Raw genomic sequence first — 26,282 nt, forward strand, 5'->3', positions numbered from 1 at the left:
AGAAGAAGGCGGGACAAGGGGGGGGGGGGGGGGGGGGGGACAAAATCTGGGGGCCAAGCTTTTCTAAGTGTCACGCAAAGGTCGGAAGAGATGGAGGATGTTGCTCGGCGTTTACAAAAAGCAAGAGAGGATTGAAAGGTGGATCGATAGGCTGAGGATGGACAGAAAAGCTCCCTTTTGTGGGATTTTTTTTTTTTTGGTGGTGTATGTGAGGGTAGATGGAGACAGCCGTCCGCCGTGCATTGTCAGGCCGAGCGCACACTCGGAGGGAGAGAGAGAGAAAGAGAGCGAGACTGAGGATCCCCCATTTTAGCTCAATAATATTACAGCAGTGCAGCGATATCTACGGCCATGGCAGCGGGCTACTATAGCCGACGTGATATTGATCCAGCACCCCCCCCCCTTGGTGGCAACTTAATAAACTCACACACACATTTTTCTGAAGATTTTTTTCCTTCAAAGTAACACATTTGTACTCCCTATCAAAATCCTCAATATGGAGGTGATAATTGTGATTCAGGGGGCGGCTTATACGTGAGAAATTGTAAAATCCAACAATTTTAAGGATGTGACTGTAGTTTAACTTGCTCTTTTTTTTCAATACAATGCCAATGTACAGTAATCCATTGAATATCGTGGCTTCAATACATTGAGTTTTTCTGGGGGACACTTTTTTTAGTTTATTTTTTTTTCTAAATTCATAAAAAATATGAAAATCCACACTGAAATTTGCCAGCAGAAGCCACTCCCCCGTCCTCCACTTGCTGCTATTACTAAAGTAAAAAAAAATAATAATAATTGGTGATAATCCTACTTTACGTTTTTTCGTTTATTGCGGCCATGTCTGGTGAACATTAACCACAATAATCGAGGTAATTACTGTATTTAGTCGTCTCTTACCGCCAGGCATACTGACTTACTAACCGGATCTAAGACACTGCACCGGAGAGAGCGACGGATGGCGAGAGCGAAACAGAGAGAGAGAGAGAGAGAGAAAGAGAGGGAGAGAGAGAGAGAGGGGGGAAGGACGAGTGGCCGGGCAAGCGCAGGAGAGCGAAAGAGAGAGTGCAGGAGGAGGGGAGAGGAAGAAAAAAAAAAGCCAACCAAAAGGAAGAGAGGAGAGTCGCAGGAAGGAAGGAAGAGGGGAGAATGCACGTTGTCTGGTGGCTAACTCTTCCATGCTTGTATCCAGGGCCTTTGTGAATACACCATGGGATGCATCGGCTCCAGGAGACTGAGTAAGCAGCCTTCACTTCTCTCGCTCGCTCATTGCGGAAAAAAGAAAAAAGTCGGGGGTGTCGGGGTTGACGACGAGGAGGAGTAGAAGGAGGAGGAGGACGTTGTGTTGGTGGGATAGTGGGGGGTGCTTGTCCTGCACAAGTGATGGCTTGTCTTCTTGAGATGGAGAGGACGCACGGATGGACGGACGGACGGACGGCCTTTGTTTCTGCATGTGTTGCCGCGTTTAAGAAAGCTGCGGACGTGTGCTCGCCCAGGCGAGTCCGTACACTATGCGGGCGAGATGTCACAGACGATATGTGTTAAAATGTGTGTGTGTGTGTGCATGTGTGTGTGTGTGTTTATGTGTGTATATGTGTCCTCCCCCACCAATGCCCCCAACTCACCCATCCTCCCATCCCCTTGATTTATGATGCTGTTTGGCAGTATGTATATGTGTGTGAGTAGGAGAGCTCCAGCGGGATGGAGAAAGCAGAGGCGGGAGCTTATTTATAGGGCGGCGTGGCTCCGAGGAAAGGAAGATGGGGTAGGGGGGTAGGGAGGTAGGGGGGTGGGGGTTTTTGCCGTTCAATGGAAAAGTGATAATGCCATTGTCAGTTGGCGTTGGCACAGTTTGTTGTTATTTGCGGAGAGAATGGGGAGATATTTGGAGCCATGGCGATGGCTAGGAGGGAGGGGCCAATGCGTGTAAGATATGGATGGATGTCTTCAGGTGAGTGGATATGGGAAGGGGAAGGGGAGGTGGGGGGCAATTGAATGTCAGGTCAAAGCGTCAACTGTTTGTTGGAATGTTGCGTCGCCGGAAGAATGAATCATGAGGTGAGGTGAGGGAGAAATGATGGTGTTTTTTTTTTGGTCTTAAATATTCATTAGGTACTTAGAGTAAGGGGCTAGTTAAGTTATTTTTGCGGAGAAATGTCGACGTTGATGTGGATCGGCGTTGGAGGGGTCAAAAGATGGTTTTGGTGCGAAGGGAGGTTTTTTGATGGGAGGTAAATTGTTGATGAGGGGTGGTTTCAAAATATCTGGGGTGGAAACGATGTGGCTAAAGATTGGAATTTGAAGTGTTTGGAAGGAGGAGAAGTACAAGGTCGGGGTCCAGTTAAGAGTCGGATTGCTGCAGTTTTATTGGAAAGGAGGCTCTTATTCCTCTTGAATGTGAATCATCAAAAAGGATAAATGCAATTTGTTTCAAGGTTATTGTCATAAAAGCAGAAAACAATAGGAGGGATGTTGAAGGAGTTTTTTTTTACTGTGTTGAGGGACTTTCTCATGGTGCTTCTTGTTCGTTGGATGATTTTTGAGGATTTTCAGCGCACTTGATGGTTAATGGGTATTTGGAGGGTTTTTGTTAACTCATTCGTTGCCAGGAAATTGAGAAAAGTGTTAAGAATTACACACACTTGGTCGCATAACTTACAAACTTCTGGTTTTGCGGCGCCCTTGTCGGAAAAGATATATTTAGATATCATATTTAGATTTTTTTAAATAAATGGATTAAAAGCCTTGAAAATTCAGTTTTTTTCTAGATCTAATACAATGTTTATTTTAGCTTTTTTAAAATATATTTTTAGATTTTACAAAATGATTTTTGAACTAAAAACTGAAAATAAATGATTAAAAAATTGCAACAATTGATTTAAAATGAGGAAAATTAGGAAATATAAAAGACATCTATACTCTTAATTTTAATTTGATCCTAAAATAGAAAGTCAGCACTCATGATTTACTTTCCCGGGCCGCACAAAATGATGCGCCGGGCCAGATTTGGCCCCCGGGCCGCCACTTTGACACCTGTGACGTATAGTATGAATGAGAAACAAACCCCACGGGCCAGAAGGGACCCCCATAGCGGGCTACTGGCGGCCCACGTTTGACACTGCTACTTTAAAATATAGCAACCTGATGGCTTTTAAAAAAAATCCATATTCCAAAACACACAGGACATTTCTAAAATGAAAAATGTCTCAGGTCTGCAGCTGACGCGATACTGACGTCACCTCCAGTTCAGCCGCCAAGCTAACGTGGAAGCACGCTTGTGTTTATCCTGGGTGAGAATAGCTTTAGTGTGCACTATTGATTGGGCTTCTCCGCTGCAGTCCGGGCTGCCAAGCCAAAATCAACAGGAGGGAAGCGACAGGCTGCCGGATCCGGTCTGGCTAGCAGCCCAGGGTCTGGCTAACAGTTCCGGGTCTGGCTAACAGTTCTGGGTCTGGTTCTGGATGACCTCGACTAACTCGGCCATTAAACTCAACCCTAAACATTCCTTTTCATCAGTAATTTCCTTCCAAAATGCGGCAAAACTAGTACCGTATTTTCCGCACTATAAGGCAAATTATAAAATGTCTTAAAAAGGATGGCTAGCTGGATTATAAGACGCAGTAGTAGTAGGGAATTGTCTTATACATCCATAAGATCTGGTCCTTGAGATTCCTTATCCAGTCTGTTATCCATAATTCCATCTTCTAGCACACCTGAATCAAATAATCCACTCATCAAGAAGCTGACCAGAAGCTTAATAATGATCCCAATGATTTGATTCAGGTGTTGGTGGAGTTAGACCTGGAAAACAGACTAGATAGGGGCTCTCGAGGACCACACTTGGCCACCCATGCACTAGATGGCGCTGTTGTAGTAACGGATAGGAGTTGTACATCAATTAGATGGTGTGCTAAAGGGAATTTTATACAAAGATGAACCAATATTGATCCATATTGTATAAGGTGCATCAGGTTATAAGGCGAAAATTGACATGCGCCTTATAGTGCGGAATATACGGTACACTAATTTTCCATAAAAAAGTAAGCTTAAGGATAATTGTTGCTGTTTTCTAGCATACTAACACGGCATATGTCTGAGAAGTAGTTACATGTTTTGTCCTTTGTCAAACTGTACTTAAGTAGTGCAATTACAGCCATCCATTTTCTATAATTCATCTGGTGGACGTTCACGGCACCCCTTTGCGTAAAAGGCAGACGATGAGTCTGCCAGTCAATGGCATGGTGGCACATAACAAGCCAGACAAGCATTCACAGTGGCATTCCTAACTGAAGCGCTGCCAATACGGAAGTCATCCAAGCATCCATTTTCTATAGCACTTGTCCCGTGCGTCTAAGGCTTGCGGATGAACCGCTGCCAATCCCCGCTGACTCTCAACCAGAGGCGGGATCCGCCCTCCACAGATTGGTCCACGGCCAATCGCGGGACAGAAAAAAATCAAGCCCCCGTATTGGAATTTGACGTAGTATTCCCACCCTAGAAAAACAGATTGTCTAGATTGTGGTAGAAGCCCGGGACTACCCCCCTCCCCGTCCCTCAAGGACATCCTTCCGTCCCTGGGCTTCTTTGAGGCGATCACAGGTGACAACCCCCACATTAGCAGCCCCCCCACTTTGACCCGCCGCTCTCTGGCAGGCGCTATCGGACCGTGAGGTCCAGAATAAACAGAGTCGGACAGCTTCGTCCCACACGCCCGCCATCACTGCGGTGAACTGGCAATAACATCGAGCCTCATTCGGCTCCTTCTTTACCCATTTATGAATCGGCTGCTGCAGCGCGGGTAACGTGGGGGCCTTTACTGCCTTTTGCAATGCATAATTTAATCAAACTTGGAAGCCCTTGCCCAATTTTGTTCGACAAGTCTTTCCTGGAGGATTGTGTATTTTCAGCAGTGGGGGCAGATGAAATTATTAAAATAGTGGTAGTGATTAAATTTGCAAATACAAAATTAAAAGAAAACATACAAAAAAAAACCCAAAAATAACCACATAATAGGGTAGTGCATTGATTTTAAGGCAGGCTTGATGCAATCAATTATTTAAATTAGAGAATGTATGGTGTCCCTGTGTGGGTTTTCTCCGGGTACTCCCAAGTCCCCAAAACATGCTAAGCTAACTGCTATAACGCTCTAAATTGCCTCAAGGTGACCATGAATTGTGTAAAATGAGGTTTAAAGTTTCTTAAGTGCAGAAATAACAACAACAAACAGACAAATCAATTAATAATACAAATAAATAACAAATAAATAAGTCAGAGATAAATAAATAATCAATAAGTGTGAGATAATAAACAACTAATCAATCAATAAATAAGAGATAATATATCAATAATCAATCAATAAATAAGAGATAATATATAAATAATCAATCAATAAATAAGATATATTAAATAAATAATAAATAAATACGTAAGACATTAAATAAATAATAAATAAATAAGATATATTAAATAAATAATTAAGAGATAATAAATAAATAAAATAAGATGCATAAATAAATAAATAAATAAATAAATAAGCTGTCACAACATAAATAAGTAGGGAAGTGTACAAATAACAACAACCCATGCGATTGGCTGGCCACCGATTTGGGGTATCCCCCTCCTGGTTCCCGTAGTTAGCTGGGACAGGCTCCAGCACCACCCGCATACCTCGTAAGGATAATCGGTAGGTAATATAAACAAATAAATAGGAAGCAATGTAGAGAAAACGCTGAGAAAAGCTTCTCTTACTCTTTCTGACCCTCAATTCCGCAGAATCTTGCACTTGTAGAATAGCTATAGATTTAAAAACAAAAAAAGAACTCTAAAAATCAATAAGCTATCTTGATGGTCTCTCCAATTCCCTTTCTCACTCGGCTATTTTGTCGTACTTTACAACAACAAGATTAAAGCATGTCCACTCCAAATTGAGGCAAATTCTCCCATCCCGGAAATTCCCGTAAGTCCCAAAAATAGACCGGTCTTAAATCAATGGACGCACGCACCAATCTCCTGTCGACACATTGATTCACGCGTCGTTGTAAAGTAGGAATTTTATTGACTCATCGTGCCTTTTATCGTCTACTTATCCCGGATCTACTTAGCTTCGCTGGGTCACGTGATTGCCGTGCGCGAGGAGGGCATCCATTGGCCCTTAGGAAGAAATCAAGGGAATGCGCCAATTCCATATGATGAAAAAATGTGTTAAAAAAACAATCTATTTCTACCGTCCGTGAATCGGCTCTTTTGCAAGGTGCACATCATTATACATGCTCCATTGAGCACAAAACTAGTAAAGGCATCATTAGTAATGTTATCCATACTACCGTCCCAGTCCCACATTAGCCACATTAGCGACATTAGCCGCATCTGCGTTGATACAATCGGCGGTAAAGTCCACACATCATTAGCATTTTCTCGTATCCATTTAGCAAGTTACACCATACCGAAGAAAGCTAGAAACATCAATCATGGTGTAAATCGGGTCATTGTTTGCGCCGTGGAGCTAGCGACTTTAGCGCAGGCAACGTGGAAATTATACCGTGAATGTGGGACATCTTTGATATATCAACTTACGCTAACGTCATAAATATGGTGAGGGATGTCCTCGATCTGATCACATATAGGAAACGGGCAAAAAAAGATTGGGTTTTTCAAATGAATTCATTTATTTTTGTCTTTAAGTTTCAACTTTGGCTGCCGATGATCGCAATCGGCGTCCAATCCCATTTTGTTTTAATTCCAGCATTAAAAACATGCCAAATAATACATTAGTAGTTCAATGAAAGCATATTTACTGCTTTTTTGATTTTGTGGCACTCAAAATGTGATATCTTGGAGCGTTTTTTGTTACCAATCATCGTTAACAAGAAATATATAATTAAAAATAAAACAAGGGCCTTTCACATTTGCAATACAACCTTAACTGCCATTGAATGAATGTTTTCCGCTCATACATGCGTGTCTGTGTTTGTTTGTCTGTGTCTGTATTCTCACTCTCTTGCTACTGCAACACTGAATTTCCCAAGTACAAAATGAATCAAGTTATCTAATCAAATCTATTTCAACGAATCAGTGGCAACTCTTGTAGGCGGCGGGTCACGTTAACATTAAACGTAGATTGCTTTACACGCAGTATTGCCCCACTCATCCTTGGCTTTTTCACATTTTCTAAGCAGCAAATTGAAGTTAAGAGGCACCCGGCAACCAGCGTTTTTCAAAACAATACGACTCGACCGCACAGCGAGTTATGACAATACAGCACAGTTTCAGTGCTCGAATCGGAGAGCAGTTGTCATGTGTCACTAGAGTGTGTTTACCCATCTGTGTGCGGCCATTGCTAATTCCTCTTTGTTACATGCGGCTGTCCAGAAAAATAAACAGGGCAGCACGCTTTCCTTTTGCGCTTGCGAGGCGTCGATTTTCTGCGTCTGCACCGCTTTTGGACAGAAGCGTCTGACATTTCCCCCTCAGGTCTGAATGGTCATTAGAAATGGAGCAGGCCATTACGATGTTTATGAGCGTTATCGACTTTATGAAGCCTGGCTCAATCGCCTTCGTGTCCCGACGCTATTTTGCGCAGCTTTTTTGCTTAGCGCGCTAAGTCAACAACATATTTACCTTCGTCTACCGGCCATTTCATACCGTCGTCCCCCTCCGAGTTAACGACTCGTGTTGTGTTTTCGCATCCTACGGCCCTCCCCTGCAATTTTCCATCTTTCCCAAGGCGCAATTGAACCCTGGTGGGATCCCACAAGGGTTCTGGGATCCCACCAGGGTTCTTGGCTCCCACCAGGGTTCTGGGATCCCACCAGGGTTCTGGGATCCCACCAGGGTTCTGGGATCCCACCAGGGTTCTGGGATCCCACCAGGGTTCTCGGCCGGTGAAGCCGCAGGGGTGGTGGGAGTCAAGATAAGACAGATGACAGTCAAGTGTTTCTCACTTGAGCGCAGGCTGTCAAATCGTGGTTGACGGCCGATCTTCTTTGGCCGGTTGATTCCGCACGGCTGAGCCGCTCCCTTGATTTCCTCCCGGTGATGCTCCGACTCCCCACCCTGCTCCTCTGTTCAGCTGTGCTAAAGCAGGCTCTCCCCCATGACTGCAAAGGGAGGAGGAGGGTATCCAACGCTACGCCATTGTACCCACCAAAGGGGGGCGGAGAGTGAGGGAACGCCGGGGGAAGAAAACGTTGGCTTCGTGCGTTGGTCATGTGTTTCGTTGATTTTTTTTTGGGTTATTATTTTTTTCGTGGGAGCAGAATTACGCATTGGCTGAGGCTAAGGCCACTAACGATGATTTGGATGGGCGAGCGGTCAGCCTTTCGTTTTCGGGTGGAAATCGTGTCGTTTATCGGTGGTTGGGTCAAGGAAAATGCGGTTTGACTGCATTTTTGTAGGTTTTTTTTTTAGAATTTTTGATCTAAAACTGGGAACAAAATCAAGTACTAAATGCTGACTTTTGGATCACCCAGTTTGAGCACAAATAGCCTGTGAGAATTACACCCAGTCTCTGTTCACCCCAAGGATGTTTGATAGGGTTGAGGTCAGGGCTTGCCAAGTAGTTCCACATCAAATTCATCCAACCATGCATTTATTGACCTTGCGTTAAGCACCGAGACCCGAATCCAACGGGGATATTCCCGAGCTTCTCCCTGACCCTGAACTGGATGGGCGGTATTAAAAAAAAAAAGAAAGAATAGACGTATGATTTACGACGTACTTGCACTGGCGTAAAATACAATCCACCTCGACGCTTTTTCCGCTTCCTTCGACAAGGTGTCCTTATTGAAGAAAGTCATTCCCTCGGCAAAAAAGGACAAAAGAAACCGCCCATGATCTTTCCCAAAGTGCTGCTAAAGACCGTCTGAGTCATTTGCAAATTTTACAATTAGAAGTGAACTACTGGCGACCCCGGTCGGATTAGGCGGGCGGGCCTCATTTTCCTAGCGTCGTATGAGACGGTTCTCCGTGTCCGTGAAACCATTTTGGACTGGCAGATAGAGAAGGGTGGCCCATATTCTGGAAATATGCCCTACAAACATGACATATGCACATACTCTATCCAATGCACACAATTTATCTGGGGCTATTTGCCTAGTTGACATTTTTCTTCTTTTATTTTATCCTGCAGCCTTGTTTGTCCAATTAGTGGATTAGCAGTGCCCCCCCCCCCCCCCCCTCATAAATCACATTGTGGCTCAATACTTTTGTAGCCTGCAGTGGTCCAGCTATTGGACAGCATTAGACTAGCGGAAGGATGTCAGACTCGGGTTGGTTTGCGGGCCACTTTAACATTAACTTGATTTCATGTGGGCCGGACCATTTTAGATATAATATATAGATTTTTTTTTTTTATAAATGGATTAAAAGAACTGGATTAAAAGCCCTGAATATTCAGTTTTTATAGATCTAAAACAATGTTTATTTTAGCTTTTTTTTCAATATATCTTTAGATTTTACAAAATGATTTTTGAACTAAACACAGAGAAAGAAATTATAAAAAAATGACTATTATTGATTTAAAAGGGGGAAAATCAGGAAATTTAATATCAATCTATACTCTGCAAGTCGGCACTTATAATTTACTTTCTCGGGCCACACAAAATGATGCAGCGGGCCAGATTTGGCCCCCAAGCCGCCACTTTGACACATGTTTTAGAGGCATGCAGGACACATTTATCACGAGCTAAAGATTCTCGTGTAACTTATTGGCGGCCATTGACGCTGCTGGACAAGTCAGGGAGAGAAATGATAGGATTCGAAAACAGCTTATTCATCAAATCTGGATGGCCTGTGTATTATAGTTCAGTCTCTTTGTTAGTTTGCGTTCCTGAGTTTGTGAAAAAACTGACGTATTCAATGAGACTTTTTAAGTGTCACGGTTTCAGAATCAAGTAAGGAATTTAGTCTTCAAAATTTAGAAGCTATTTCTCTCAGCCGGTCACAGTAAAAGCGCTTATCTGCTACATTATCGCACTCCTTATCTTGAGCGACACTAAGGTCTTTTTTTTCCTTATTCATTCTTGGTTGAAAACGCTCCCGCCTGCACGACTGGTCGCTCTTGTTTAAGTGTTTGCTTTCGGTGAATTCACGGCTGGAAAGAGTGGATCAAAATTTGCTCTGACATATTGAAGCTGTTTCAAGTTGCTCACTGACAAGAAGAATCATCAAACAAAGTGGCCTGCGATCAAAGTGGGTCAAATTGAGCGGAAATAAAACTTCATTAACACGCGAAGAAACTGTTTGAAATGAGTTGAAGTTTCACGTTTTGGTGTCCCCGGAATCAAATCCGGATTGGATGACAGCTACGGCGTGACCGGACATTTGGTCGCCGGTCAAATTGTGACAGAGAGTTAGTTTACTGTTGAAACCAACTCTCAAAGTACTGTTTAATATCCAAGTACTGTTTAATATCCAAGTACTGTTTAATATCCAAGTACTGTTTAATATCCAAGTACTGTTTGATATCCAAGTACTGTTGAATATCCAAGTACTGTTTGATATCCAAGTACTGTTGAATATCCAAGTACTGTTTGATATCCAAGTACCTTTGAATATCTAAGTACTATTGAAACCAGCTCTCAAAATTATATTCATGAGAGTTTAATATCTAATAAATATCTACTGTTTTTAACAGTACTTAGATATTAAACTCTCTCTCTTAGATATAGAACTCTCTCTCATGAATATATTTTTTTTAGAGCTGGTTTCAACAGCAAACTCCCTGTCACCATTTGACCAGCGACCAAAAGACTGGCGACCAAACGTCCGGTGACCAAACGTCCGCCGACCAAACGTCCGCCGACCAAACGCCCGCCGACCAAACGTCCGGCGACCAAACGTCTGGCGACCAAACGTCCGGCGACTAAACCTTCCGGCGACCAAACCTTCCGGCGACCAAATGTCCGAGGACCCAGCTACAGAGGAGGGGGGGTTGGGTTCGGGTTGGGGGCCTTGGTTGGTGTTTGGTGGGGAGAACCAGCCCCGGCCCCTGACCCGGCAGGAGCGTGCCCAGGAAAAGTGTCTCTCGAGCGGGCATGACACGGAGGATAAGCCACCCTGGTCTGGAGGATGTGCTTGGCCAGGAAAAGTGTCTCTCGGGCGGGCATGTCCAGGAGGATAAGTGATCCCTGGCCTGGAGGATGACGGGGAGGTTTGGGGGCACTATTTTGACTGGATTCTGGTGGGCTCATAGTTATTATCTGATTGTGGATTGGCTGGAGTTCAGAGAAAAGGCTGATATGGTGGCTTGAGTGGATGTTTTGGAATCAGTGGGTCAGTGGGTCGCCGACATTACTGGACATTTCCAGAGCCAAAGCGCAGCCGAGGAATAGCTCATGGTGGGGAAATATTGCGGTGGCGGTAGCGGCGACACTATGCCCCCCGACACACATGATGGTGATACAAGAGTGCGCCCCTCTGAGAATTGCGCACACACAGCTGATACGGAGAGCAGGCACCTAGAGACGCTAGCTGTGTTTAAACCCAATTACTAGTACACTCTATCGAATTAAACCAATGTTTTAATTAGGATTTGAGCATTCAGGAAAGCAGGTGGAGGGGGGTGGGGGGCGGGTTAATAACCTGGATTTGTCCTACTGAGAAGGTCTCCTAAATGAGTTTTGTTGATGGGACATTCTTTTCATTGGCCATTAAGTGGAAACTTCTAATGGACTAGTGTTAGTACCTCAAGGGCGGAGGGGAGGGGATGATTTGATGGAGAATTGTCTTTGGGACATAAAAGTGGGTCTTCTTGTAGGCTAAGCGGCACTAGAAAGGCTGGATTTAGTCGAATTTCTGGCTGGACTGGATTGTCAAAAAAAGTTAAAAGTTTATAAAATGTTTGTTAGAGATGATACTTTTCATCCAATATTACTTGATTTACATCCAGATATGTATGAATTGAATTGAATTGAATTTTTGTATTATTTTTATTGTCATTATAGAAAGCATCACTGCTCTTTTGGAACTCATTTTTCAAACAGTGGTCAGCTTAATGCTAGCGTACAATTGTAAACGCAATCATATAAAAATGGCCAAAGTCTTATAGTCTCATAGTCTTTTCCCATTAGATCGAATACGTTCCAATGCCCCTCCATTGAAAAACCTTGACCTGTATGTATAGAGTTATTCAGTTTTGAGAAAGGCAGTGACAATGAACTATAAAAGCTCAACCAATGGCAGAAGGGTTGTCTTTAATCGAGGTCACCTACAGTTCATCCCTATTTTCCACGGTACAGTTCAGACCAATAAACCCTGATCGGGCTCGTGTTTATGTCTGCGCGACGGCGATAGCCGTGTCAGCTATGTAAATAGCTTGAGATTATAGTGACGCTCAACACGCCAATGACGATGAGATAAATGCAACACATGCTGCTTGTTTATATTAGCGGTAAATAAAAAAAACAGAAGGCTGAATGTCTTGTTTGACTTGATAGCCAATGAATCAATCTTCTGACTGCCCGTAGATTGCGTTACTCTGAAAATTTGCTTATTTTTTGGACCTGTTAAGACAGATGTGGCGAAAAATTGAGGTATTGTGAGATGGGAAATTGGGTTTGGTCTGTTTGTTTTGGTGTATGGTTGTGTTTAAAATAACTCCAGAACAAATAAAAGGGATTATTTTTTTAATCAAAGTTGTAATACCTTGACATACGAGTGCCCCGACATACGAGCAATTTGAGATAGAGAAAAATTTTGGGCAAATATTCATCTTGAGATACGAGTACAATTTTGGGCAAATATTTATCTTGAGATACGAGTAAATTTTTGGACAAATGTTTATCTTGAGATACGAGTAAAGTTTTGGGCAAATATTTATCTTGACATAGGAGACATTTTGGGCAAATATTTATCTTGAGATACGAGACAAATTTTGGGCAAATATTTATCTTGAGATACGAGTACAATTTTGGGCAAATATTTATCTTGAGATATGAGACAAATTTTGATGAACGAGCATACAGCAGAGAACATTAACTGGGCGGAGCATTGCATTTTTTTCAGTATTTTTTTTCCCGTTAGTCATTGCTAATACGAGAGGAGTATATACTATTACCTATTTTGAGGACATTGGTGTGCAGCATTTTGGGAATATTTTGAAGGGAATACAAAAGCAAACAACCCTCGATAGGTTGCATTTGAAAGTCAGGGTGGAGGCGGAGCAAATAAGCCAATCCGGGAGAACGTATTAAAATTTAAAACTAAATTAGAATTAAGGTTAGTGTAAGGTTAAATTAAAGTAAATTTTTAGTGTGTCTGCATCGTAATCCAAGTTCATTTCAATTTGTTTATGTTATGTTGCCGTGCAAAAAGTCTTCTTTTATTTATTATTATTTAAATGGCCTGGATAAAAAACATGAAACTCCTCATAGTCTCTAAAAGGAATTTAAAAAGGAATTTGATATCAATGTTATTATATTTAGTACCTATCAGGAATAGAGTTTTGTGGAGTAGCCAAAACGCAGTATTTTTCATTTATTCATGTGATATCTCGAATTTATTCGTAGTTATGTCACATATGATATTATTTCTTGTTATGGTTGGAGCTTTGATAAGCTCTTTGGGCCTGGTAACATTGAATTTGGGAGTCGAGTTGACGGCGCTTCCTGCAAAAGACGTTTTTCTTCGGATTTCAAAACATTCACAGACAGGCAGCTGCTCGAGCATCTTCGGAATATAAAGTACGTATTGAGTCAAAGAGGGCAAAATCTCCTGATATGGAAGAAATTGACACAGAATGCCACACTGCGCAATGCAAACACAAGATTGAGGATAAAGTAAAGCTGCGTAGAAAGGAAAACTGTGCCATTCAGAGGTTTGTCATTTTTAGACAGCCCTTCTTCACTTCCTCACAGCAAAGATACTACAAATAACCTGGAAAATATATGGTTTCCCGTAGCCCATTTGAGATAGTTTGGACAATCCCACTATACAAATAATAACAAACAAAGAAATACTGCCACTACCTCCCATTAATTGATTAATCAGCAATTAACGGATTGGTAAACAATTGACGATTATTTTAGTAGTCAATGAATTGTTGTTGTTGATTTTTTTTAGCAAAAAATATTGTCCAAATGTGTTCTTATATGAAGTTTTTCAGATTATTCGTTTTTATTCCATTCCATTTTCTGTAGAAAACGAAAAACAAAATAGTTCCTCTCACTATCTTTTATTATTAGTTCAAAAAACAAACATGAAAAAGGTAACTATTATTATTTTTCATGACAAAAAAAAATAGAAACAATTACAATTTTTCATTAAAATTTTAAGTTTTTTCCTTTTTTAAAAACAAGAAAATAAGCAATATTTTACTTTATCAGAAACATGTAGTCAACGCAAATGATTTACTTCTGCGGGCCGCACAAAATGACCGGCTGGCCGAAATCTGGCCCCCGGACCACGACTTTCACACCAGCGAACCAAAATATCTGAGGCTCTACCACTGTTAAAAGCCGACACTTGTTTTTTTCTTTTTACGGGCTGTTCTACAGTTCCTTGTTTACAGTTTTTGTCGATAACCAAACTTAAACTTGCGTGTTGCCTACAGACTTCCCCCAAAAATAAACACTAATGCGTCTTTTCTGTTGTCTTTCCTGTTCCCAGCAGCAGATGGCGTGCCAGTCCAGAAGGATGGGGAACAGGTAAGCCCTTTTACGCCTTCTGGCAATACTTTTCCCAAAGACGGCAACGGACAAGCTGGGGGATTCAACATGGCCTAGTAGACGACCACCATAACACACTCTGCGTGGGGTGCCGTAGCGACGGAACAACTTCTGGCTCAATAGTCTCATTGCAGTCCGACCGACCGTCTGATACTTCGGTGACCATTCCCATTATAGCCTTTCCTCCTTTGGGACAGGGCCCGTGAAGGGAAGCCATTTTCCGCTAAAACGCAGCCTGGGTTTTCTGGGCATCATTTATTTATGCACCGCGACTTTGTAGAGAGGAAAAGAAAAAAAACAGCCGCCCCCCTGATCAATTTTGTGAGATTTTTATTTTTTGGGGGGGGAAGGAAGATGGATGTGACTATTCCCTGGATGCACTCAACCACTCAAGTGTTAAATCTCTTCTTCTCACATACTGCTGTGTGAGAGTAGAGGTACTAAGCGCTAAGGGGGAAAAAATGGAGTTGCTAACCCAAAGAAATAGAATGTTGCCTCGAAATTTGAAGTTGATATTAACCCTAGCTTTACAAAAATCATATTTAATTCTTCATACTGCTGCTGCTGATACTAACCCAACAAGTTTCAGTTTGGCAGTCAATTTTCGGGAGACACAGTCAACCAAAATCTTAATATCAATTATCCTTCTATAATTTCCCTATTTTTTTCAAAGTATACCCACCTCCCAACCAGGGAGAGCAAATAGAACCAAGTCATTCACCCCTTGGGTATCAAGTCCACTCCTTCAAAGTGACCAATCCCAAACTGACAGCTGTCCAATCCCCTCCCTCCTCCCTGTCATCCCGGCCTTTGCCTCTGTGGTCTATGGAAAACCCCATGTCTCGTACCTGTCCTGCCACATGTCCCCCCCCTTTGACCTTTTACGACCCCCCTTTGGCCCTCTGCCCCAACCGCTTCCTTCACGCATGTGGATGTTTTCTCTCTCTCCCTCTCTCACTTCATCCCTTCTCCCTCCTCAGCATGGCCGCTCAGAGTTTTCATGGGAGGCTATCAACGTAAGTGTTTTTTTTTTGACGTCCCCTCTTTGCGGCCACGTTTGGACGGATTTCAATTCGAGTTCGATTCCCTTTTCGCCTGGCCCCGCCTTCTTCTTCTTCCCAGTCTTGGTTCTTTTAAGTGTACACCGCGTGAGGCAAACTTAAGCGCACATGAGACTTTACTATAAACGTGGAGTTGTATTAATCCAGCCCCTTCACCCTCTTCCCCTTCCACTCACTCACTCACTCACCACTCTTTAACACACCGTGTCGCCGTCTTTTCTCTGTGCGCCCCGTCACACACCGTCCATACTATTCTTTTCTCCTTCCTCCTCCATCCCTCTCCTCTTTCTCCTCCTTTTCTCCAGCTGTCCATGGAGGACACCACGTCCATCCTGCCGCGTCTCAAGAGGAATTCAAATGCTTACGGCATCGGAGCTCTGGCTAAGTCTTCTCTGTCAGGTGTGTCAGGTGTGTGTCTGTGCTGTGACCGGTAAAGCCACCCCATGTTGGCTCCGCCCCCCCATGCCGGAGTCAGCATGGTACCCAAAAACGGGTTCCCCTTTTTATCACTGCTTACCCCCCCACTTTCCACGCCGTGATAGTCAATGACTCGACGTGAGTCATTGGCGGAAAACCGAATCGGGCCCCCCCCAAAAGACGGTAGAGTGCGTCACCGCGCCGCTTTGTTGCTCGGAGAACAGGTGAGTCGAATCGTGAAGTGAATTCTAGTGTCGTTTTGGTGTCTTGTGTGTGTGTGTGGTGATGAATTCTAATCAGTTTGGCTGTTTCCACTTGTGTCAAGTGTCGTGTTCTGGGGAGGTGGATCAAGTGCGCTCGAGTGTTTGCCTTCGCCAAGCGCCTTTTTTTTTTTTTGGTTACGTCCAAGGGGAGGGTATGGTGACGACTATTTAGCTAGGTTACATACTGGGAAAAGCTTTTTTTTAAAACCAATGTTGGCTCCTGAAAGACTAGCATTTTGTAGTTATTTCCAGAATTGCAGGACATTTTGTCTTGACAAGTGGACAGTTAAGCTCATAAATTGATACTTAAGATATGACCTTATTAGGCCAAATGAGATAGATGAATTCGGAGAAAACTGATATTTTTTTTATCCCTGATAAAAACCAATGTATCATATAGATATGATACAAATCTATGAGAAGTTGTAGCTGAAATTTAGCAATTTTTTTAAAGGTACTGTTAAAGTTTTGATAATTTTAATTTGCTGTCCATTATTTAGTTGTTTCCGCTAAAATAATTCAGGTATTAATGTCTATTTATACAGTGCAACCTCTAAACTCAAATAATTCAGTTAATGGTAACCTCCAATTTCTGAAGGATATTTGAAATCAAACTCACTTTTTGTTAAATTTTATAACTATTTATAAACTAACATTCAATCCTTGAAAAACAGTTAAAAATTAGTTCTCCATTTAAGTGTTCCAAGTGAAAATATGTTAAATTTACTTTTTATTTCATGTAAAAACAGTCCATTTTTAAGCAATTAAAGTATTTTATAATCCTGGCGGGCCGCCAGCCTTTAATTTTATTTTGGGGAGAGAAATGTCTATTTCATTAACACTGGCCCCTCCCAATCAAAATGGAGCAGCCATTTAGTTCAATGCCTTGAAAAGCATTAATGGTATTCAACTTTAGCGGTTGCACTGTATAAATGAATCAACCCTGCAATGGAATGGGTTAACACGTTAAATAACCTAACCAGTTGACTGCGGTGCATCAAATTCCACTCGTCGCTACTACTAGCTCGATCGAGTTATTTCCTGCAATGCGGTGGCGCGCTTCTACCGTGCGGACATTCCCAACCCTTTGCATCATTTATTCATCTCATCCACACTGCCATCACAGAGCGTTACAGCGGCGTACGCTAGCAAACGTCAGCGCCACACAACGCGCCGCTAAGCCCGAATTCAGCTGCGGCGCGGGATATGAAATTCCCCCGCGGCGAGGGGACGGCGCACGTTCCGACTTAGCTTTTTGCTTCTCATTACCGGCTCATGCCGTAGTCGTCGCATCGGCTCATTTAACCCTTTGGAGGCCGCAATGCACCTTTGGCAGATAGCGTTCATCCATCCCTTCTTTTCTTCATTCCTTCCCGGAATCTCATTTAAAAACGTGAATGTCATCCCCGTAACCTTTGTCATTCCGCTCTTTTCATCATCCATGTTCACCAAACGCGCTCATTTAGTCGTAGTGGCTTGATTTGTAGGCTTGGACTGAATAGTATGCTTAAGTACATTTGAATGGAGCGGAATATTTCTCGTTTACAAGCAAAATGAAATACGAGAGAACCAATTAAAGAGAGTGGACGTAATACATTTGCTAGAGGTGGCCATTCCAATTAACATTTTTCAGGTCCAGACTGGAACGACTAGACTAGCTACGATTTCCATTCGCTAGTCAAAATATTACAAACAATAGTATAAAGCCTCTTTGGTCAATCGAAACAAAGCATGATTTTTGTATGGCCATGGTGTAAATAATGCAGTTGTGTAATAACAGCATATCAATCATTCTCAAGAGCTAACTTACTGCTCAATAACATCAAATGGAAAAGCAATATATCAGTCTAACCCTTCAGGCTTCCCATATTTTGACAGGCCATCAGAACATCCGTGACCGGATCGTCACACACGCTTGGAAATAATACTTGTATCCTTTGTCTGCCCTTCCCCCTTTTTTCTTCCCCATCTGTCCACATTCCTCTTTTCCATTTCCCCTCCAAATTGCGTCCCCCCCCCCCCCCCCCCCTTGACTCCCCTCATCCGTCACCTCTCCATATCAACAACGCAGGTGTGTCCCGCACCATGAAGGAAAGAGTGACCAAACCGACGGCCATGGCCCAGGGCCGCGTCGCCCACATGATCGAGTGGCAAAATTGGGGCATGTCCACGGTGGGCGTTGGGGGCATCCCCCAAACCCGCATCAGCACCCAGGAGCGGGAAAAGGAGCGGCGGTTGGAGAACGACGCCTACAGCGACCTGAGCGACGGGGAGAAAGAGGCCCGATTCGCCGCAGGTGGGGTATAGAAGGGGGCTCCGCCCATTTGTAACGGACTAGTGCTGTCCAAGTGTTTTTAACATCACAACCACAAGAAAGGGCACATCTTAGTAGTTTTTTCTCATAGATAAGGCTCTAGCATGACACTATGCTAGCGTACGTTATGCTGGTGTATGTTATGCTGCCGTATGTTAGGCTAGCCGTATGTTATGCTGCCGTATGTTAGGCTAGCCGTATGTTATGCTAGCCTATGTTATGCTAGCCTATGTTATGCAAGCCTATGTTATGCTAGCCTATGTTATGCTAGCCTATGTTATGCTACCCTATGTTATGCTAGCATATGTTATGCTAGCATATGTTATGCTAGCATATGTTATGCTAGCATATGTTATGCTAGCATATGTTATGCTAGCATATGTTATGCTAGCATATGTTATGCTAGCATATGTTATGCTAGCGTATGTTCTGCTAGCGTATGTTATGCCAGCGTATGTTATGCTAGCCTATGTTGTGCTAGCCTATGTTATGCTAGCATATGTTATGCTAGCGTATGTTATGCTAGCGTATGTTATGCTAGCGTATGTTATGCCAGCGTATGTTATGCTAGCGTATGTTATTCTAGCGTATGTTATGCTAACGTATGTTATGCTAGCGTATGTTATGCTAGAATTTTGTATCGTTTCGTCCAGAAAATGGCAAAATGGTATTTTCTTTTAAGATTGGCCCAGCATTTTAACTTTTGTCTACAACTGTAGGCATCCTGCAACAGTTTGCCATCTCCCAGGCTACTCTGATGGCCTGGTCTTCGATGGACGGCGAGAGTCCTCGATCGGGATCCAACCAGGGCAGCGTGGCGCATCTGAGCGAGGTCAACCAGGAGAGCATCACCAGTCGAGGTAAAGTCCACAAAGGCCGTCGGCCAAAACAGCACCATTTGTCATGTTGTAAACAGCCTTGATGAGCTTTATCATGAAATTATGCCCCGATTCTTCAATCAATTACAAATAAAATCTGCCTGTAGGTTCCGAGTTAGGCCTCCGAGTTAGCCCTCCGAGCTAGCCAGTAGTAGTGAGCTGACGAGACCCTTAGGTAGCCGGGTGGTCGTAATTCATTATGAACTTGCTAAACTTAGGACACAAGCCCGACTCGTTTGTCCCCCCCCCCCCACAGACCAGATCTTGCATCACTCTTCCGCCGAAGTGTGGCCACACACATACGTCTCCCAGGGCCACTACTGCCTCTCCTCCTCAGACGCCTGGGAGCCCATAAACAAGGACGCGTCGGGCGTAGCGTCTCCCGCTGCCGGTTCCTACCTGGTCGGGAGCGATGGCTACGACGGGCAGGCGGCCGCTCACTTCCTGTCGCAGCAGCAGCAACAACAACAGCAACAGCAGCAGCAGTTTAACCTCCAGCAACATAGCCAACTTCAGCAGTTGCAGCAGATCCAGCAGATGCAGCACTATCAGCAGCAGCAACAACTCCTGCAGTATCAACAGCAACAGGTCAGCTTGTATACATTGTGACCGCGGAACTTTAGTTTGCTTCTTCATACTTTTTGTCACGCTATGCTTTCTTGGGAACTGAAGTCATAACAGGTTAAAGAACATTCATTTTAGAATCGCCCCTCCTCACAATTGAATTGAATGCTGTTATGTGCATACATGACAACAACAAAACAAACAAAATCAATGAATACTTTATTTTCTCGCATAGATGTCACCTCCGCGTATCTCAAAATGGCCTTAAAATGATTGAATTTTACAATTTCTCTACAATTCAGTTGGTGCAATTCATACTCAAGCGCGACTTATAGTCCGAAAAATACGAAAATGATTTTCAAGGTGACTCGCAGCTTAACAAAAGCAGCATTCCTTGCTTCCATTGCACATATTTTACACCGGAATGTACTTTGTGGCTGTCATTGTCTTGTCTGCCAACACAAAATGGTCCTCAGTGTCTCTCCATCACCGCCCACAGCCCCGTAAGCTCTCATTTTACAGTCAGCAGCGCAAAGTCTTTCCCTGCCGCATTCTGATCCCAATCTCTTTGTTTTCCAAGTCACTGGAACACCGGCTCCACAGCGCCAACCACTCCTTGCAAGCCACCCCCAACAGTACCATCCACAGCTTAGTGCACCAAGTGCACCCGCCCCTGGTAGATCTGTGGAATACGGGCCAGATGGAAGCCTATCAGGTGGAGGCGGGGGGCTACGTGGGTGCGGTGACTGAGCCCGGACTCTGCGTTCCCGCCGGAGACGAAGTGGTGGGGAATGAACACTCGCCGCTGCTGGAGCAGCAGGAGGAAGAAGACGACGTCAAGGTACGTTTACAATCGCTGGTAAAAAAATCATGGTCGAGATAAAATGATTAAAGGATTATTACCGTAATTTCGCGCATATAAGCCGCCTCTGTGTATAAGTCGTACTCTTAAAATTGCCTTAAAAATCATTGAATTTTACAATTTCTCGCGTATAAGCCGCCTTCTGATTCAAAATGTTCATCTCCATATTGATGGTTTTAATAAGAGTACAAATGTTTTACTTTGAAGGGAAAATGTAAAGAAAAATCATCGCACGTGGTATTTTGAGATACTGTAGAAATTGATAGCGTTTTATCTGTTTATGTTTTCTAGTCTAATTTGTGCGCATATAAGCCGTACCCTCGATGTAGTCATTTTTTTAGTGACAAATATGTCGTATGTGTGAGAAAATAAGATCATCTTTTCAAAGCAGGAAAATGATTAGTGTTGCAAAATATGTCGATTAATCACAGTGAGTTGTGATTGAAATCAGCTATTAAAAACTACAAGGAAAGGCAACGATAGTGGATAGACAAATATATCAAAGTGTCAAGTAAAAAGACCTAAAGCAATATGTCTTTAAAATGAATGGAGAACAAAAAAAAAAAGAGAAACAAATAGCAGGATATTTCAAAGATTGTGAGAAACTGTCTCCAGGAAATGATTGAAACATATTTTGGAAAAAGTAACAATGGTCAAAAAAGCTGTTATGGATGAAAGTCAATTATTCAGTGTTGATTAATAAATGTACATTAGGAAATTTGATGACGCCGGAAATGTAGTCAAACAAGAAACAATTTCTGGGGAGGTGCATGCTGGTCCATTATTGGACATAATTGTCATTTGATACATTTCAACAACAATTCTGAAAATGATTGAATAGCAAATGTAAGCCTTTTTTTTACAGGTTGCTTCCCTCCTAAAAAGGAAAAAAAGTACTTTTAATACACATGAATGAGCAAATGTACACTGGTACCTCTACTTACAAACATTTCTACCTACCAATGCTTCTACTTACAAAATTTCCCGGTTACAAAACCCTAAAATCTTAAATTTCTACCAATTTCAACATATGCAGATGGGTATGATGACAATTAGGCTTTTGTCAGTCAAATCAATGATGACGACAAATCCTATGTCTGATGTTTCGAAAATAATGAACATTTCCATGTATCTTTCCAAGGAAGGAGAGATAACCCTGTGTATGGAGCCCGAGTCGTCCACATTGACTCCGCCCACACTCCCGGGGGACGCTTCGGGTGGCAGTAGTCCCGGGCAACCGCCGGCCTCGCCGATGGGCGAGCAGAGGCCCGTCGACGTCGCGCCGGCCGGCCTCGCTCCCACGCTACAGGAGGAAGAAGAAGAGGAGGACGAGGAGCCCGCCGGCCAACAAGAGGACGGAATGACCGCTTCCATGGCAACCAACTGACTCACCCTGGCTGTCAAGTGACTCCTCCATACAAACTACCATATCTATCTATTCTTCTGTTGCTATTCAGGTACGGAAGAAAAAAAACAGGAACAAAAAAACTTCTTTTTGTTGCCGACGTGACGATGGATTCTTCAGAAAAGAAAAAAAAATTGAGTTGACCTGACGCAACAAACTTGGTAAGCCTTACATCCCAGAAGTAAAGGACGAGGAGCCACATGGACCGTACCATTAGGGACCACAACAGAGGGGGGCAGTGCGGTAAGGTGGATACGTGCATGCGACCCCATCAACCTATAATAAAAATCTAAACATATTCCAACAATATAATAGGAATAATTTTGTAATAACATGGGAAGGGGAGCGAAATAATACAAAAAAAACATTTAAATGTATGGTATTAACTATTTCCTTCTTCGGGGGAGGAGAGAAGAAGAAGAGGAGGAGGGGAGCAATTTTTGTTTACATGTTCCCCTTCTGACATCCTCATGAATTTCAGCAAAGCCCCCCCATGACAAACACAATAACACTGCACAGATAAGGATTGTACTGTAAAGATAAGTGTGCTTCCTACTCTGTCTCAATGTATGCATGTTCCTATGGCGTTCCTGTACTATACAGCACTGTATAGACTTTGCACTGAACCATAGACGGGATGTGAAGTGGGCTTGTTAGCGGGTGCGAGGGGGGGGGGGGCAATGGAAGGTGAAAAGGTTATAAAAGGCAGAGTTCTCTTTCTTTTGCACTGATGAAATTCAACCAATTGGAGGTTGCCTTCTGGACACATTGGCCGACCGAGTCTTGCTCTTGAAAGCTTTCAGCAACCAAAACGTGGCCACTTGACAACGCCAACCCTTACATGATGATGATGATGATGATGATGTTGATGAGGATGATTGCTATTTGAATGTAGTGGTTTGAAATGGAAGACTTTTTGAGGGATTTGTGTGTGGCGGTGGAATTCACTGTTGGCTCATTTGCATCATTACTCGTACTATAAACAGAAAGGTCCAGAAGTATGACTTTTTTTATTTATTTTAATGATGTTGACTTTTTACACCACCACAATGGTTTTAGAAGGATTTGAAAAGGAGAATTTTGTATAAAAAATTAGGATCTTGGGTCTGGTTTTCATATATTGGAATGCTAATTTGCATATGAAAGGGAAATTTCGTAAGTAGAAACGTTCGTAGGTAGAAGAGTTTGTAAGTAGAGGTACTAGTGTAAATTCTTTCATATTTTTTTGCTCAATTACGTTAATTAAAAGTATTTTTTTTCCTTTTTAGGAGGGAAGCAACCTGTAAAAAAGTGTTACAGTTGCTTTTCAATCATTTTCAGTTCCAATTTTTACTATTTCTGGTCGTTTGCGTGTTTGTTGGTGCTGGAAAGTTTGTTCAAATTAGTGTCTAGAATTTTTTTAATGTGTGAGCAGGTCTAAAGGCTAAAATTACGAAAAATTTAATTTTTACTGTGGTGGTGTTTGAAGCCAAATATCATAAAAATACTTCTGGACCTAAAAAAAAAACATGAATATCCAAATTGTAACCAGCAATAGGCAGACACAAGGCTGTCAGCTCATGTTATATAGATGTAAATAACACAGAAAAAATAATTAGACTCACTAATTTCTCATACAATATCATTTCTTTGGTGAAGACTAGCTGCATTAATAATTGCGTTGCATTAGACTAGAGACGAAATAATACTTTGACGAGTCTGCTTTGCTCCTGCGACGGATGCGTGCTGCTCAATCAGCCAATCAGGGAACAGAAGAGGCGGAGCTTAAGGCGTCTTCCTTGCTCGTGTGAGATTAACGCGAGGTGCTTAATTGTGTGTTGACCGAAATGCATTTATTTATGATATTTTTTTTATTTCTAGATCATAGAGTGAATGATTACATTTCTACGCCATTGACGTCCAATTTATTTGAACCGGGAGGGTCGGTTAAAATAGATTGGACGTCATAGGTGGTCAATTTAAGACATTTTATGCTGAAAAAGGAGCAAATGTAAAGGTAAGAGTGAGTTTTTTTTAAATTTTTGGTTGTGTGAGAAACTTTTTAGACAGTATGTTGCATACTGTACATTATATATATATATATATATATATATATATATATATATATATATATATATATATATATATATATATATATATATATTTAGATATATAAATATATATATAAAATACAAAAGAGCAATTTACTGACTTGAATGACTTGATGTATCTCGATGGCTTCTTTATGCAATGTGGGAACAATGTTTATTTTTCTACTTGAAATCCCTGAAGTTAGAATAGGTGTCTCAGTTGTAAAGTGGAAGAAAAAAAAACTAAGCAGAGGATTAAAAAAGTTGGATCTTGACGTGGTCCGATCCTTTTCCAGCAAGAGAGATCAGAATGTCTTTACACAATGGCACGTATTCATTTATTTATTGAGCAATTGGGGAATTAACTTGTACAGAATTTATGCTTTGACACGATCCTTCTATGTTTTTGTGTCAGGATCGCGTCATTTACCAGATGCTGCTTTCGTTAAAAAAAAAATGGCCATTCTTTACCATTCATTTTGTCAATTCCTGCTTTTATTTTCATATTCCAAATCTCAATGAATGAATAAATGAGAAGCCACGTGTCTTACGGTGGATGTAAAGGCTTTAAGGACCACGTCTTTCACTTTGTCTCCTTTTATACGAATCCGGATGCTCGAATTCGCTTCCTTTGTATGTCGTCGTCGTGTGTACGTATTTCTCTGTTTGTGTGTATGTGTTGTCACGTTGGAGGAATCACTGCCTGGTTCGTTCAAAAGATAGAAAACAAAACAAAAAAAACTGGGAAATACTTTGAAACAATGATATTGAGGCAATCGTCGACGTGGATCTTTTGGAGGCGCTGCAAAATTTGACTTGTGTGTAAAAGTTTGTATAGAAATTGGCACTCACGCATGCATGGTGGATCTCTCTTCCTTCTGGCTGCTTTTTCTTCTTCCTCCTCCTGTTCTTGTCTTCATTTCTTTGCTTTTCATTCTACTCTTCCTCCTCCTGACTCCTTTTCTCATCTCCTCCTGTGGAGCAAATAAACAGAGAAACCAAAAGTGTGTACTTTTTATTGACTAGAAAATGTTTGCCTGGCAAATAACGATAAGACTGAGAAAACAAAACACCAAACTGGAGAGCAAAAAGCCGCTGTGTGCAGCAATTTTGGATCAAAATGTGTATGATGACAATAAATGCTTTTGCCTTTTTTAATACTACTTTCAAACAGAAATCGCCATTTTTTTAAATTGGACGTCTATATACGTCAATGGTAGTGAAATTTATCCTTCAAAGTTGAGCTTTCCAGTTTAAAAATGTGTTTGCAGCGACAGCAAAAAATAGGAAAAACAACGTAGTAAACAACAGCAAAAGTAGACAGAAAACAAATTATTTTGCAGTATTTCTGCAGTAAATTCCCCTAGTGAAGGCTCACAATAGTAGCATTTGCATATAACGCCCACTTAAAACAACGTTTTTAGCCTTTTTAGTACTTTATTTTTAAAACAAACATTTTAATGCTGCAAAATGTGTAAATTACCTTAATTCGCACTGTAGTTGTTTTGCACACCTGCGGAGGTCAGTTCACTCATCCTTGGCTGGGCGTATTGATTGACCTGATCACCGACCGCATTGCGACCTGTTGCCTCTTTCAGAGTATCCATCCGCGGGTTAATCAAAAACTCCAACAATCGTCATGGGATATAGGCACTATTTTTTTTGGAGTAAATCAGAAATTTAAAAGGTTAACATTGACAGAAAACATAAAAACATAATAAACATATAGTAAACGTAATAAAGTACACAAAATATATTGTTAATTATATTTAAACACAAACAATAA

The 26,282-nt window shown here is 42.1% G+C and overlaps 2 protein-coding genes and 1 long non-coding RNA gene across 11 annotated transcripts in view; 1 reads left to right on the forward strand and 2 right to left on the reverse strand.

The window, feature by feature from the left end:
- The window catches only part of zyx (zyxin), a 41,088-nt gene extending 20,961 nt beyond the window's left edge, over positions 1-20,127 (reverse strand). Inside the window, exon 1 of the mRNA XM_077720190.1 lies at positions 19,996-20,127. The gene's annotated coding sequence lies outside the window, so the exon portion shown is untranslated. The remainder of the gene's footprint in view (positions 1-19,995) is intronic.
- On the forward strand, positions 1,025-25,059 carry fam131bb (family with sequence similarity 131 member Bb). Of its 9 annotated transcripts, none has more exons than XM_077720192.1 (9): positions 1,025-1,238; positions 14,605-14,642; positions 15,644-15,679; positions 16,030-16,132; positions 18,476-18,700; positions 19,438-19,578; positions 19,853-20,184; positions 20,741-21,001; positions 22,164-25,059. In XM_077720192.1, exons 1-9 carry the CDS (start codon positions 1,211-1,213, stop codon positions 22,407-22,409), a joined length of 1,410 nt encoding a protein of 469 aa, XP_077576318.1. In that variant the 5' UTR covers positions 1,025-1,210; the 3' UTR covers positions 22,410-25,059. The 9 variants fall into 9 exon arrangements, with proteins under 9 accessions (XP_077576318.1, XP_077576325.1, XP_077576320.1 ...); XM_077720199.1 differs by having other exon boundaries at positions 19,934-20,184; XM_077720194.1 differs by having other exon boundaries at positions 16,030-16,123.
- On the reverse strand, positions 24,913-26,072 carry LOC144198940 (uncharacterized). The gene is made up of 3 exons (XR_013326801.1): positions 25,980-26,072; positions 25,349-25,470; positions 24,913-25,199 (listed from the first exon to the last, which is right to left on the reverse strand). It is a non-coding gene; the product is annotated as an uncharacterized LOC144198940 (long non-coding RNA).
- Positions 26,073-26,282: the final 210 nt, after the last annotated feature.

The sequence above is a fragment of the Stigmatopora nigra genome, chromosome 7, assembly GCF_051989575.1.
Source record: "Stigmatopora nigra isolate UIUO_SnigA chromosome 7, RoL_Snig_1.1, whole genome shotgun sequence".
NCBI lineage: Eukaryota > Metazoa > Chordata > Actinopteri > Syngnathiformes > Syngnathidae > Stigmatopora > Stigmatopora nigra.

Bases quoted from the DNA above. Each gene is read 5' to 3' on its own strand.
- fam131bb (XM_077720192.1), top strand. From the start codon at position 1,211: ATGGGATGCATCGGCTCCAGGAGACTGA. The intron at 15,680-16,029 runs GTAAGTGTTTTT...CCTTTTCTCCAG, and splicing joins TTTCATGGGAGGCTATCAAC to CTGTCCATGGAGGACACCAC. The intron at 19,579-19,852 runs GTAAAGTCCACA...CCCCCCCCACAG, and splicing joins GGAGAGCATCACCAGTCGAG to ACCAGATCTTGCATCACTCT.